Below are 15,600 nucleotides of genomic sequence, written 5' to 3'. Positions count from 1 at the left end.
GCAGAGAGGCTTCCATGCTCAGGACGGCTAGAGAGGTTTCTTCGCAATACCAATGTTTAGTTTCACGCCTACGTTCTTATCCTTCCTGGTATTATAAAATGTTCTTCCCTTACTGGAGTGACTGACCGTGATACAGCAGTGACTCATGTTTCAACGTCTTTATCCAGCTGTATCACGCTTAAAAGGAAAATCCCAGTCCCACTGCTGTGCAACTGTACAAAAGAAATTTTACAGGCCCCAGAACAAGATCCAAACTGCAACAATATGGTGAAAATTTTACCAGGACCAGGAGGGCCACGGTCAGCTCTGCTGCTGGCTGTTGGGGAACTGGCAATACAAATCCTAGACTCAAAGTGCATGAAAAGCTGCTTAGTCCCAGCAGCGCTTCTAGATGCCTCGTCCCAGACAGAAAGCAGTGCTGCTGGGAAAAAAAATACATAAATACATGCATGCATAAAAAAATTGCCCACAGCGAGGAGCACCCATTGCACAGTGTTTGTTTCCTCCTAGTGGACCAGCATGTGATTGCAGCGCTGGCCTCCCACCATTTGAAATTACCCATTAGATTAACAGTGCTCAAATTAAACGTGCAGAAAATACCTGTCACTCACAGCCACCTCACCAGACTATTTTGATGAGTCACACTCAATTACTGAAGAATCAGTGCTTTAATTTGTTCACCTTCCTAATGAACACTTGCATGGTGAAAAATATATAACAAAAATACAGTTTTACTCTGGGACAGGAATCTCTCACAGCTTTGATATGAAGGATTTGAACCACATTTTCATGTAGGAGTTTTCAGTGTGATGTGAAAATTGCACATTTGCAGAATTTCTTTACGGTTAAAACCTGGCAAAAAAACCCAAACCAATTCACTTCATATTCTAGACATTATTCATATTCTAGAGATTATTTGAGGAAAGCACTAAAAAACAGAGGTTTTGGAAAACACTGGAGCAGGCAAGCACTCAGACTATCAGAACACGATAACCTGTTATGGTACTAAGGAAACAAAAATGAAGTGTTCTCTGTGATGCTGGCAAGGTTGTTTACTCAAATTCAAGTATCTCTCTTCATTATCACGTTCAAACAGCTGCTCACATACATCAGTAACAGGAACTTTTAGGTACGGTACAGAAAACTGTACATACATCAAAATAAAATTTAACCACTTTGTGCCAACATTTATAAATGCGACATTTGTCTGAAACAAACTCACCAGGACGTAAATCAGCAAAGACTCTGCCTGCACATCCTTGCTTCCCAGGAAGAAAAACTCCTCATGGAGCCCACTTCCCTCATGCCCAAACTCCAGGAAACAGTTTTATTACTCAGGAGACTCATTTGAAACTTCACGACTTCATCTCTCAGAACATTAATGCAGCTTTCAGTCAACTTTTATTCCTTCAAGAGCCGCCAGGCTTTGCTGCTAACAGGAAAAGATGGCTCAGAAGGAAAAGTCGGTCCAGACACAGGTTTATGATTACAGCAGCATTGGTGTACAGCGCTACTCGCAGCGTAACTCTCCCCTGAAAGAAACAGCACACCCACGAGATAACACAGGCGTTACAACCTCGAGATTAAGATGAGCTCTAATGTGTATTTGACAAAAATACAGAAATACCCAGTGTCATAGTCTAATAATACAGAAATAACTTTGGGATAAAAACAATGTATTTGACAGGTTAAGGTTAAAACAACTTTCCATATGTATCAGTACTCGGGCAAGTAAAAAATATCAAGTACCTTTACAGTCAAGACAGGAAGAAAAGATAGAAACTAAGTGTATTTGACTGCAACTTCTTACAAGCAGAGGTCTCTCACAGACAATAGCATTCCACCTGCAAACCCTTTCTCTGTGCCACCTTCCCTACTTTTTGTGCCTTCTGCCAAAGTTCAGACCAGGCAGCTAAGGCCTCCGCCTACAAAAGTCTCACATCAAGAAGATACAAAACATTTTCTTCAATCTTAACCAGTCGTACCAACCACACCTTTAAAAAAAAAGTAATTAAAATAACCCCTCTACTGCCCCAATCATTTGGAAGAATCCTTAAGGGTCCAGGTTAAAATGTCAGCATCTTGAAAAGGCCTTTCTTCTAGCTCTGAGGTAGTCTCTCTGTCCCAGGACGCTGAGAGCTCAATCTCACACAGGCTGCAATTACACTAATGGGATTGGGTTTAATACAAAAATGCCCTCTGCGACCCCACTCTTTGGGTTTTGCTTTGTGGTCACTTGCATGTTAATAAATCAAAGCTATTTAATTTAAGGAAACCAACATGATAGCCATTAATGCAACTGTGTCAGACAAGGCAGACAAGTGCCATACAAAAGGAGGGCAAGAGCTCCCCTTGTCTTATCCTTCCTTTCCCCCTCCTTTCTAGCTGTCGCCAAAGCCTTGCCTTGTCCATGTCAGTTCTTTTGGTGAAATTAGCTGAACCACATTAACAGTTAGCCCTGGGAGGCAGGAGTTATTTAAGACACATAGAGCCTAAGGCCACTTAGTAAGAAAGGTGTGCTGCCTCCCTCCACAGCAGGAGGAGTCCTCCGGAACCAGCCAGAGCAATGATGAAGCAGACAGTAATAATGGGTGGGGTTCTAGTTCTTATTTTAGCTCCTGGAATAAATCAGCATAGCCTCCCCCACTGTCCCATGGTCTGGGGAAGTTCACTTCACTGCCAGAGACTGCAGGTAAAACTAAGGCTTTCTAGCAGCAAAGACAACCCTGCCACCCCCTGCCCATGACTCTTTGAGCACTTGGTATCATTCCACTTGTCTATTAAGAAAGCTCTTGCAGAGACCATCCTCCTAATCCTACTCTAAATACAGGCCTGCAGTTCCGGTAGTATGTTCTTGATACCATACGGTAGTAGGGTCAAGTTTCAACACTGCTGTAAAATCAAAGGTAAAGTTGCCCTTTAGCCCCATCTTGCTATATGCCTTTTGTGTCGTCTGTTCATAGTTAGCGATTTTGAATTTCTTCTTCTACAGAAGCCACATGGAACAGTAGCGTAATAGGCCAAACGTGACACCTGCAGAAAATGCAGCATAACCAGAGGTTAAGCTGCATTTTGGCACCGTGGTTTCTCTCCTGCTGCTGCCTTTTACATAGAAGTCTATCCAGATCTTTGACTTTAGAACCCCTCCAGGATTTTAGGATCTACCTTTTCAAAACACGTTCTACTGAATAGCCTCAGAGTAGTACACATATATTTGAAAATAATTTAATACCTATTTTCTGATGAAGTACATTCTGTGCGTCCTTTTAGTTTCATACTCGATGAGAGGGTACACACACTTTACAGGACAAAAAATTTAAACCATGACTATTTAGTAAATTACGCATTGTAGTGATTAAAACAAGACAAGCACCAGAGAAAATACACATGCTGAAGCCTGGTGTATATACTACACTGGAAAGTCTTCAGTGACATGACAAAGAATTTGTGGTTTTTTCCCCCCAATTACAAGTGAGCAGAGCATTTGTCAGACATTCATTTTGTAGCGTCTACTGTCCACTCTACGCCTCCTTCCTCTTGATGATCAGAGGTCCAACGTTGTCGCCAGTTTCCTCGTTGTGCTTTGTGTGAGAGCCATCACACAGCGGGAACTGAAAAAAGAGAGAATAAACACATCTAAAGTACATCCAGAGTCAGAATTAGGAACCTAGGTTGAAAGTTCATTAGAATGCCTTCTCATTAAATCCACTATGACCGCAGACCACAACTTCTGTGCTGGTGTCTCAGGTCTCCCTGAGTTTTGGCTGAACACTCGTTGTTGTCCACGTGAGTGCAAAGTGGACGAGAGGCTTGTTATGAAAATGCAACAACTCAGCTCCACTCTATTTGTATTCCTGCCTCAGGCCAGCATGAGGAAAACACAGCCCAAGCTGACCTTCAACTGTAACCTACCTGGAGTATCGTGCTCTCAACCTTGCCCCACACTGTTTTCCCAGGCAACAACCAGAGTTGAGTGCAAGGCGAAGATAAACGGGGTAAGGAAGAGAAACAGGAGGAGATCCTTAGTTGAATTTTTTTCCTGGTTTTCTGTAGCACATGATGCGAAAAAGGAGTTTCCCTAGCTCGTCTCTTAAGAGACACACCTACACATTAGTCCTGCCTCCAAACAGCTGGAGTTGCAAGCCACCTTTGCTCTGTCCTGATGCAGCTATCTTATCGTATTGACACAAAAGGTCCCCTTGCGCAAGCTGGCTTCCACATTAGGATTTTGACCTGCTAATGGAAATGAACTGCGCTTCCAACTGACATGGCTATTCATCAAAGGCTTCTCAAAGGTAGCACTGAGGAAGTAATTTGAAGAAATGTTTTTTCCATAAAAAAAGAACCCTAGAACAGCCTGGTCAGAGCAAGATCCATGGGGATTCCTTTAGCCAGCTGTATCCGCCCAGGTCCCAGACCAGACATACCACTCTGCTCCTGGGCAGCTCTATTCACACGCAAGTGCCAAGGGACATTCTGTGAAGCAACAAGAGTAATGTTAGATTCCATCACTTCTCAAGGATGTGTTTTCAGGGCTCTGCCTCCTCTGCAGAGGAAACTCTGGAGATGATCACAGAAATCACACACCAGTATTTTGCATTCAGTTACTATTTTGTTTGCTTAGAAGTAATGGGAATCAAAGTTGGGCATTACTCAGCTTTTGCCTTTGCAAGAGCAATATTCCCTCACAGTACAGTCACAATCAAACAGTCTTTGACACTCCGCTCATCCTGATGTTCATGCCTCAGTCACAGCCCTTGAAAAAAAAAAATTAACACCCTATCGCCTGTTAGTTAGAATAAAAGATTTCAAAGTACTGCATGAAAACAGCATAATGAAGACAATATGCTTGAGAAAAAAAATTTTCAGAGCTCTAAAAATAAATCCACATGCCCTGCAGGGAGAGATGAGGTGGGGTTTTTTTGTTTTTCAGATACAAAATGTCAAAACCCACGCTATAAATGGCAGGTGATGTTTCTGAATAAAGAAACCCTGAATTTGGAGAACACTGGGATAAGCTGATTCATGCAGGAACTTCATCATCACATCAGTCATTTGTGACTCAATGAGTAGGTACTGACAGATACTTGGAAAAAGTCTGAGCAAACAAGAACGTATGTTCATGGGACGCCGACCAGCTTCCAACCAGATGTTCCCAGGCCAGTTGTTTTTCCATGCAACACCACAGTCCACTGGTCTTCACAGAAGTGTTGACCCGGCTTCAGTCACGCATTATCATCATGCCCCAAGGAGACAAGCCCACAGTTCAGCTACAGTAACATTATCACTTCAAGTTTGAAAGTGACAAAAAAGGTGGGATTCATAGGCTTCAGAGAGCATGGAGACGTCTTTAACAGCTACCGACTGCTCTGAATTCATCCTCTAGGTCAGCTCATCTCGGAACCAGTGGCTCCCAGACGCTGGGACACTAGACTTGAGCTTCTCAGGAAAAAAAAAAAAAGAAAAAAGCCAACAGCACTTTTCCAGAGCACCCACTTGGTCACCTTGAAGACTAGATACTGAATAGGTGGATCCTGGGCCTGACACATGTTCATGCTTGATAAAGATAAAGCAGGATAGCAATAGCAGCCAAAGCCCCTGAGGGAACTGTGCAGTGATCTGGACAGCTCAGCCCATTTCCCTTGACACTGAACAGGTTTAGATTCTCTGCCCCTATTTTTTTCTGATGTTCTGCAGCAGTATTCCTTGACCCGCAGCCTGGGGACTAATACTTCTCTGGAAGCATTTCCCCCCCGCCCCAGCTCACACACTTAAAAATGCAGAAGAGTAAGAAAACACCTGTTCTACTTTAGACTAATTACAGTCTGGGTTTAAGACAAAATTCTTGCCTCTACACTGGTAAATTTGTACGCTTGTTTTTTCCACAAGACTTGACAAGCAGTGCTATGAAGTGCCTGCAGAGCACAACACTAAATAGGACAGGGCCATTTAAAGAACTACATACCACCTACTTCAACAGATAATTACATCCCAAGACAGACTTATTTGAAGATATCATGTGTGGTTTTTTTTTTTAAACATATGCACTCCACAAAGACTTTGGCCAACACAAACAAAAAGAGCCTTTGAAGTATGCTATTTCAGAAAAAAAGAACCATCTGAAAATAATACTGCTTTTTTTTTTTTTAGAGTTACTCCAAGTGACACCGGTATAGTCCAACTCTTCAGTTCTTCCCTATACAGGAGGAACACCATGGGAAGTTAGCTGTAGTGCCTGCACACCGTAATATCCTATGGTTCATAAGGCTACTGGGTCTATTAACAGCCTCAGATGAGGCTAAATCTGATGAGAAGCGCTCACACAATCATACAAGAAGGTATTTCTTCTAATCTGTATATGGAATAGAGATCCCCATGGGCCATTTATTTAACAAAAACACAGCAGGTACTTACCGTTTTTGAAGTAATTGTAATTTCCGGCATTGGAAGCACACACATTCTATCATTTTGCCATCATATAAACATTGCCTTACAAATTTTAACAGGATCTTAGTTTGAGAACTGTAAGAAACAGATAATGCCAGCTAACTACTTCCAAAGATGACAAGCATGTGAGAATGATGAAGAAGTGTCTCTGTATTTTATTACTGCTTGGCAATAACTGAACACGAGAAGAAGCACGCACACCCTCTGAAAGATTATGCTACCCACCATACAAGGCCAACCGATCAGGACAAGAGGAAGGCAGCAAAACTGGAAACTGTAGTCTTTGAAGCACAATGTGCTGAGTAAAATACCCATTATTAACCATCAGTAAAAGAAAACAAATGCCTTCAAATTTTTCCACTGACCTCCTTAATGCCTTTACAAGACTTTCAGGTCAGAGTTCTAATAACAGACTCATTATAAGGTAGCCCCATCTACTTCCTTTTAGTGTGCAATTACAGAGCTCTAACTCAGTAGGACAGTATGTTCCTGAACTGACAACACCCCTTCAATATATGCCAAAACGTACATAAGATTTTTATTTCATGCAAAAAAGATAGTATCAAACAATAGCTAGAATACTGGCAGGAGTTGCAATGCAACCCCTAAACCCCAACACTATCTTCCATCTCTGTTTAGAAAACAGAGTAGCAAGCAGAAAGTACAAACACCACACCATGGTTCAAATTAGCATTTTTTGGTGTGGGGTTTGTTTTTTTTTTTTCTTTTTCCCCACCAAGAGGCACTGAAGGAGGTGCCTACACAATTTCAACCTGAGGTAAAGCCAAATTCAGATTTTAAAACAAAGTGCAGCTACTTAGAGAAGCCTTTCTCCTCCCCTTTTTTCTTTTCTGAAGCTCTAGCCCTCATGGCAGCTTCTAACGCTGGATTCTGGCTGTCAGATGAGACTCACCACAAAGATTTAGCAGCAATGCTGCTATACACATGCCTGATACCTGCATGCTGTACAGCCACCAGCACTGTGTTTAAATGTACACACTTCCCTGTTGTATAATCATAACTATGTAACTTAGTCCATGGAGCACACTGGGGCAATGGTGGGGTGGGGAATTTTTTCAGTTCAGACTCTGGGCAGAGCAAAGACAAGCCCATCTCCACAGGACTATTTCAGATTTAAGTCATCATGCTGTTTAATCCTCAGTAGTGTTTTAGTGTTAAACCAAATAGAGCTACAAACGTGTAACTTCCTGAGTTATTTTAACCTGCAACGTACTGAAGTCAGATCCGACAACAGCAAGAACCGAAAGTTACAGCACCTGCAAAACTGTTGAGTGGGGCCCAATTAGACCAGCGTCTAAGACTTGAGAAACCTAGTATTCAGCTCACTGATGGAGAACGAGCTAGATTTCAAGGCTGTTTGCCTCAGTTATCTGGCTCTGAAGATATGTATTATTTCAGTCTCCACACATTAGCACCTTCACTGCTGAAACAGCTTTTAAATATGCACCAGTGGTAAATGGACAGGACTACTCATGCAATCTGTCTTCTTTCATTACAGATCCCAGAACTACTACTACAGATAAATTATACACTTTCCAGCTACATCAAATGTTGCACATCTCTACCTCAGGTTTATATCTGATCTTCATGTTATTGGAAGGCTAGGTGTCATGCCTATCATGAATTTCAGGCAATTGAGGCTACCCAACTTCATATGCAAGTAAATTGGACCAGTGTCTAGGCCAGACTTTTAATTGCTCAAAAATAAAGGCTTAAAGTATGCCATCATGATTTTACTGGCTTTACTTTAGGATTAGACATATAACTACTTTGAGTTGCTAAGGCACAAATGCATTAAGTCCATCTGTCTAGATTCTTCAAAAGCTTTTAACCACAATGACCTCTTTTTAGATTACCTCCATCACCACTGGAAACAATTCACTGCTGTACTCATTCACGTGGCAAAAGGGATCTATCTACAGTACACAACAGTGCCACAATAAATTCAGGACAGAACAGCAGTACCACCGTAACACCATCTGAGCAAGTCAGGCTCTACCCAAACCAATTCTGCACTCACTCTGTCTACAAGATTTAACGACGGGCTCAGATATTGCAAGTGACAATTTGACACCAGCTCCAGTACATCAACAGACTTCTTAATCGAAGTCTTCTTAACACTTCTTAACACCACGAACTGTTAGCAAGGTACTTTCTGACAGAGTAAGCTTCCATCTTCCTCCCATAAAAGGTGTTTAAGGTCCTCTCAGACTGTGGTTCCTGAGCTCTTACTGCCAATAGTTTTGAATAAGCCTCTGTATTAGCACAGCCAGCACACAAAATGGTATCTGCCAGTCACGACTCCAATCGCTCCATACAGTGGCTCTCCTTTTAAGGGATCTCCTTCTTCAGGGCTACATAAACATTTTGTTCACTATTAGCACTGATCTGCAGGCTTTACTCTGAGTAACAGCATAATTTACATAGTTTCATGGATTAAAAAAAATGCTACATCTCACTGCAGGATAGTTTAGGTGAAAAGAAGTTAGCTTCCTCTAAATAAAGCAGTTTGAAAATAGTATTGCTGAAAGACGCATGCACATGAACAAAACTGGACCATTTATTCTTCTCTTACCTTCTTAGATCTCCAACAACGACAGTACACAGCCTTGTCTCCCAGATCTTCCATATCAAATGCATGGACTACCTTGGGGTTATCCTTCTGGATATGGGGATTCACCATTGCTTTGCAGCATTTGTCTTTAGAGAGAAACTTTTTGTAAGCTAGATACCCAACAGCAGCTGCTCCAGCAGCTAAGGAGACTGCAGCAATCCATTCAACTAGAACAGAACAGAAGGAAAAAAAAGAAAGACTGTCAGTTTCTGACCACGGCATCCTATTAACACTCAACAGTAAATGCCTTCATGCTTGTTGCAACACCTTTACTTTCCAGCAGACCTTTTTGTTCTGCAGTAGTTACGCAGTACTTTAGAAGAGTATTTTCTGCTGACGCTTACCTAGTTAATCTACTCCTTTCTACTGATCAGAGTTCCCCTTCACCCCAGTCCCTTCTACAAGAGGGTGAGGATTAACCTAGCAGGGTTTAGGGGTTTTTTTTAACCTTTTATTTGGGAGCCTCTGATATCAACACAGGTAGTATAGTGTTTCTAAGTTCAGCACATCAAACCAGCTATAAATACACCCTATAGCAGCAAAAAAAAATACCTGTTGTTTGTTTCAGTTGCAGGACAGTCACTGAAGAACGCCCAGCACCAACAACCCAAGCAGGATCTCCCCAAGGTATGGGTACTGAGCAGCTTTTAATAGAATGCATTTTGTAACTAAAAAAAGTTAACAGGTATTTGGCAATGGGGAAATTATTTAATATACCACCACCAGTAATAAAAGCCAGCTTAGATTAAATCCCTACTGTGGTGTACAGGAAAGAACAAGGATCCAAAAAGATTATATTTAAGAATAACTGCATGAGTTTATTTTAACTGGATTAGGTCATAACTCTCTGAAAGACAGCTTCCATTAAAAAAATCCTCTTTCCACCACATCTCATCCTCACTTTTCTCCCTCTAGTTATCTCCAAAATCTTTGCAGTCTTGCTCACTTAGTATAGTTTCCTTTTCTGCAAGGAGTTTTCCTAGTGTTTTGTGGTTCTATTGTTCTCTCTCTGCCTCGTGAAAATATGCTGGACTTCAGCCCGAAGATTCTGGTTGCAGCAACAGCCCCGGCTGTTTCTCTCAGCACAGCAAGTGGTTGCTCTTTCTTTGCTTTTTAGCTATGCCTTCTACTCTCACACGTACTCGTAACATGGACATACAGAGCTCGGCTGGCTCTACAGACAAATGATTCAAACAGGAATTTAAGTTTTAGCACATTTACAAAACTTAAGAAAACTAGAACAGTCTCCAGTTGGGAATTTTTATCTTGCCCTTCCATGTTTACATCAGATTTCAAAGATGCCAAGCCAGATGGCATCTTTGGAGCAAGAGACATTACTACATTAAAGGCTAGGATGAAACAAAAAGCCTTTGTTAGTTCTGCGCCACAGCCCTTTCTAAAATCCATACCAAGGCCTTTCCTGAACTAAAACATTGCTTTAGCTCATGCACAGTGCTGATCCACAAGGGTCTGGATGCAGCAGTATGTGGAATTAGGCAAAAATTTGTACGGTGTCTGCAGTGCTGTAAGACCGGGGAAGGCAGGCACTCCTTTAGATTCTTACTAAAGGAGTATAAAGATGCAGAAATCCTTCAGAGTTCATTTTCTTATTAAATGAAGCAGAATAGACCAACATACACTGAGACCTCCCCTGCAACTGAGTGACAAACTCTCTCTGTAACAACAGGGTGATATTAAGATACAGAAAAACATCTTTAACATCAAAGAATTTAGGGCAGGTTTCCCTGCTCCCAAACTCCTTAAAACAATAAAAGCACCAGAGAGCACATTGTGAATTCAGTGGTTTATATCCATCGAGTTCTCACCTCTTTATCTCCCCATTACAAACTAGCCAGAGTAGTGCACTAATTTTAACAGGGTAAAGAAGTGAGGAGATGAATTAAAGAAGGGATTCTGTGAAAATCTGCTTTAACTTAGCAAAACAGCGCAAACTAATCCAAAGAACAGCCACAGCTTAAATCAGAGGCTGCAGGTTCTCCCAGGGAAAGCCACCGCAGAGAGTCTGCAGCACCCCTTACCCTTCTCGCTTGAACACGCGTCCCCAAGCCCGTCAGGGCTGCAGCAGGGAGGAGGGACCCAGCCAGTTCAGGGACAGGCTGGGTCTGACGAGTTCAAAGTGATTTCTGATGAAATGTCAAGTGCAGCTACAAGAGCAGCAGGCAAAACCAAGCAACTGCCAATACTAGGGACTTCAGAAAAGCAGCAGTTGCAAGGACTGTCCAAGCCAATAACTTGTGGGTTGCCAATGGATCAAATCTTAACCACCTTTTTTAAAATAACTGATGAGGGAAGAGCAACAGACTGTATCCATTCCCTTAAGGAAACTAAGGGGAAGGTGACTTTAATGAGGATCAAGGATGACTCCTCTAACTGAGCCACCCGTTAAGGTGCTGCACCTTAACGAAGCTGATCTCCTATTGCACCTATCCAAGCCCAGGTCAGCTTAAGAAACCAGCAGAGGACAAGATGCTGATGATAAAAATACTTCTACAACTCACAGAGCAAGCAGGAAAGTCTGTACTAAAATTTAGCAGCCTTGCAGCACATTCAGAAGAGCTGGCCTGCACACCTCCAGCTAACCCAGATCCCTCGGGCCACCTAGCACATACCCATGCACAGCACATCCAGCTCAACAAGCAGAGACCATTAATTTAAAGCAATTGTCATCTTGTATTTCAGTGAGCCTCTACTACTTCTCCCGAGGGCCAGATTCATCTACAACACACAGAAGCAGATTGTGTACATTCAAACAGCGTAATATATTTTTTCCTTATAGTAGATTATAGTGTCTATTTTACTGCATTAGCTTTTTTTCATCTCTTCTCTGGAGCTGTATCAGCGTGGAAAATTATATCAACCAATAATACATGAAATCCAAACATTTAAAGCAGTTTATTCTTTAAATTTCAGCATTCCCTTAATAAACATAATGTAAATTTATTAAAGCAATTTGAATTTAACAAATGGACTCTCTCTCTCACGATGATACCATCCTGCAGAGTTTCAGAGGTAAAAAGTTTTGTTGTCAGCTGTTGTTTTTGTTTCACAAACAGATTTGGAAGAGCTGGAATGCCCATTTCATCTTTCAAACTAAGTCAGCCATTAAAACCGCACCTGGAGGGAAAACACTTTTCACAAGTTTTTAAATACTTTAAATGCTGTTTCAAGCGGCCTCCGGTGCCAATTCAACAGTTCGCTGCCAAACTCTTAAGGTCACGCATGTATTACTTGAAGAGGCGTCTGTTAACAGAGTGACATTGATGTGGAATGTCAAGGGTTTTTATTTCTTTTTAAAATACAAACACCGAGAGCAACTTTTCAGTGATTATTAAACAAATCCTAATTCTGGTATAATACCAAAACACCATGTTACAAGTTGCTACAGGACAAGACGCTACACAGGCCTCTGTAAAATGGCTGAAAAATTATTTCCACGTCATATGCACTATACGATGGAAAAGGTTTGGTTAAAACTCCAGAAAAATCAACACATAAAGGAGAGAAGAGAAGGGAAAAAAGATGGAAAGGAAGAAACAGAAGTCCAAAGAATGCAATCCCTGGAGAGCAGGCAGTGCACAGAAGTAAACAAATAATCAGAAGATGAGAACAGCAACAACCCAATGGTGGGAATTTATTTTCTTTTATATTCTTTGGACACATCCTAATGGACAAGGAATTTGGATCACAACATTTCTCTTCCCTTCTCTCCCTAAACAGCTAGAAAATTGCTCTGTATGTTTACAGATCTAGGATACAGTGGTACTTTTAGGATCTAGCAGAGAGCTCAGATTTTATCTACAGGAAGAACATGCATTTACCATCTGCACTGACAAGCACATGAAGAAACTGAGATGGTTTTGGCTCCACCATGAGTACATGATCCTCGTTACAAAACATATCAATTTACTTTCCAGGAACTGACAACAACATGGGGGATAGCTGCACCCCTACAACAGTAGTCCAAGACAGCCCTAAGACGCAATTTTCAAGTTACTTCTGCTGCTTAAAAAACTGTTCATGTTATTGGAAAGTCAGATACAGAGTAGTAACTCCAGACATGAAAATCCTTATTTTTTTTGTCTTCAGAAGTGCTTATAACTTTCAAGCATTGTTCTCCCCCTTTGGTTACCAATGAAAAGAGGCTTATTATTGTCCAAGAGTTGTTTATGTCAGTCCAGTAACTGCCCACAATGAAAGGCCACCTTTCTGCAGGCCAAGCCTGGAGAAACACATGACACTCGCTTACTGAGGAGTCGTCCAGGATAACTGGCTGCACGGAAAGCCTAATAAAAAGCCTAAAAAGCCAACCAGTCAGGCAGATGAAGTCACTTCTGCCACTTCACAGCATCCACAAGAAATGGGATGATGACAGGTTTAATTTAACCAAAACCATAAGGTAAAGAGGCCGCCTGAGGGAGAAAGACTGTTAGATCTGGCCGATAAGCAGCAAAAGACAGGTTACCGTGATCAGATCTGTGGTCAGTGTGGGGTCACACCTGCAAACCACCACATTGCTCACAACAAAAAAGCACTACCTGTGCTATTCGCTGCCTTCCAAAAGGTAACTTTTGGGCACATACGCACACCAATAAATACGCACAGAAGAAATTACACCTCCAATTACTACCAGGAATTAAATCCCACAAAAATATTGGAAGTTTCTGGTGTCTAGTGTTCAATAGCAAACAAGGCATTAGTATGATTTCCAAAATCCATCAGCCGGAGACACACACAGAGATGAAGACAGAGCTGTGACCTGCCAGTCGCTGATCAAGTTTAATCTTGACAGAAATCACATTAACTGTACGCCGCCTTCTCCTAAACAAAGCATGCTCCAGACTCCTCTCATACGCTGTTCCCTTGCTTTCCCAGGATAAGGAGGATATTTTCAGTACGATTAGCAGCATGCTCTTCTCCTTCCCCCACAAATTAAGCTTTCTTTTCAATTCCTAGTGTATAGCAACTGTTCTAATTTTTGCAAGCTTATAAATGACAGCAAGCTGCCCTTGGGAGCGCAGCCTGGCTGCAAGCTATTATCAGGTCATCCTCAGGGCTTTGGTTTGATTATTTTCATATGCGCAGCCTTCCTTCACAATAACCCATTTTAGACCATAGCAATGCCTTTGCCAACATCCTTTATACCAGAAGCGTACCCCAAAAAAACCAATCTATCTGGATGGAGTCCCATGACTTAAGAGCATAAACCATGAACAGCTTTGCAACCACAAAACCACAGCCACGCAGGTGAAGCTCATTTTTTAGAGGAAACGGGATAATTCTGCTTTCCATTCTGTCCTCCATCCATCCCATTCCAACAGCATTTAAACCACACAACACTACTTCAATTGGTTTAGGTCAGTCATTACACAGCACGAGTATCGCTGTTATCCCTGTTGTAAGGCACGGGGCTTTGAGGATAAGTTAAAACCCCAGAAATTTACAGGTTCTTGTGAAATTTACACCCGGCGACTTCACATAAAGTACGGGGCCTGAACAGAGACAAAGCCCGGCAGCCGGGGGGCGGGGGGGAAAGGCAGACATAAACCAGCGGTGTTTTAATAAAGCAGCACTGAAACACGCCGTCCCCCGCCGCCGGTAAAACGTGGCGGGGGCCGGCTCCGAGGCCCGAAGCGCACCTGAGTGCCTGCCACGGAGCTCAGCGCTCCCACCGGGGGCCGGCCCACGCCACACCGGGAAGGGGGGGGTGTGCGTGTCCCCGGGGCCAGACAGGGATCCCTCGCCCTCCCCAGCCGGTTATGGAGGGCGACTTTACCTACGTCCGTCTCCAGCCCGCCCCGGGGGGCGCCCGCCTCCCCGCCGCCATTTTGTCCCCGGGGGTCCGGCGGGGCGGAACCGCGCCCCCTCCTCTGCGCGCGCGCTCCCCCCTCGCCTCCCCGCGCGCCGGCACGCGGGGTGCACGCGGCCACCCCCTCCGCGCCCGCCGCCGCCCCTCCGCGCCCCTCATCGGGCGCGCGCCTACCCCGCACGGCAGAGTTCTGCCCCGGCCCCATGGCTCCCGCCGCGCAGAGGGCACGCGCAGCTCCGCGCATGCGCCGGCCGCCGGACAGACAGCCCCACCGCCCGCAAGATGGCGGCCGGGACCGCCCCTCAGAGGCCTCCCTGCCCCAAAGGGACTCTAACCCTCTGAAGGGACTGTGGATCAGGGAGGGGAGCCATGGGACGAGGGGGAACTGGTTTAAACTGGAAGAAGGGAGATGATTTAGGTGAGATCTGAGGCAGAAATTGTTTGCTGTGAGGGTGGTGAGCCCCTGGCCCAGGTTGCCCAGAGAAGCTGTGGCTGCCCCATCCCTGGAGGCGTTCAAGGCCAGGTTGGATGGGGCTTGGAGCAGCCTGGTCTGGTGGGAGGCGTCCCTGCCCAGGGCAGGGGGGATGGAACTAGATGATCTTTAAGGTCCCTTTCAACCCAAACCGTTCTGTGATTCTACGACTCAGCAAACACCTCAGAACGCATTGTTTTGAGAACAGGAGAGAACAAG

The 15,600-nt window shown here is 43.5% G+C and overlaps 1 protein-coding gene across 1 annotated transcript; it reads right to left on the bottom strand.

The window, feature by feature from the left end:
- Positions 1-1,037: 1,037 nt before the first annotated feature.
- CISD1 (CDGSH iron sulfur domain 1) lies at positions 1,038-15,204 on the bottom strand. The gene is made up of 3 exons (XM_063339481.1): positions 15,084-15,204; positions 9,044-9,249; positions 1,038-3,611 (listed from the first exon to the last, which is right to left on the bottom strand). The coding sequence occupies exons 1-3, from the start codon at positions 15,151-15,153 to the stop codon at positions 3,522-3,524; spliced, it is 366 nt and encodes a 121-aa protein (XP_063195551.1). The 5' UTR covers positions 15,154-15,204; the 3' UTR covers positions 1,038-3,521.
- Positions 15,205-15,600: the final 396 nt, after the last annotated feature.

The sequence above is a fragment of the Chroicocephalus ridibundus genome, chromosome 6, assembly GCF_963924245.1.
Source record: "Chroicocephalus ridibundus chromosome 6, bChrRid1.1, whole genome shotgun sequence".
NCBI classification, from domain to species: Eukaryota; Metazoa; Chordata; class Aves; order Charadriiformes; family Laridae; genus Chroicocephalus; species Chroicocephalus ridibundus.
Note: the sequence above shows the minus strand (reverse complement) of the source record. Positions and strands in the feature narration are given on the sequence as shown.

What these genes read in the sequence shown, in the direction of transcription:
- CISD1 (XM_063339481.1), bottom strand. Translation starts at nt 15,153, where the DNA reads ATGCGCGGAGCTGCGCGTGCCCTCTGCGCGGCGGGAGCCATGGGGCCG. An exon ending in GCAGAACTCTGCCGTGCGGG is followed by an intron (nt 9,250 to 15,083) that starts GTAGGCGCGCGC and finishes GTTCTGTTCTAG; the next exon opens with TTGAATGGATTGCTGCAGTC. An exon ending in GTTGTTGGAGATCTAAGAAG is followed by an intron (nt 3,612 to 9,043) that starts GTAAGAGAAGAA and finishes CTCTTTTTTCAG; the next exon opens with TTCCCGCTGTGTGATGGCTC.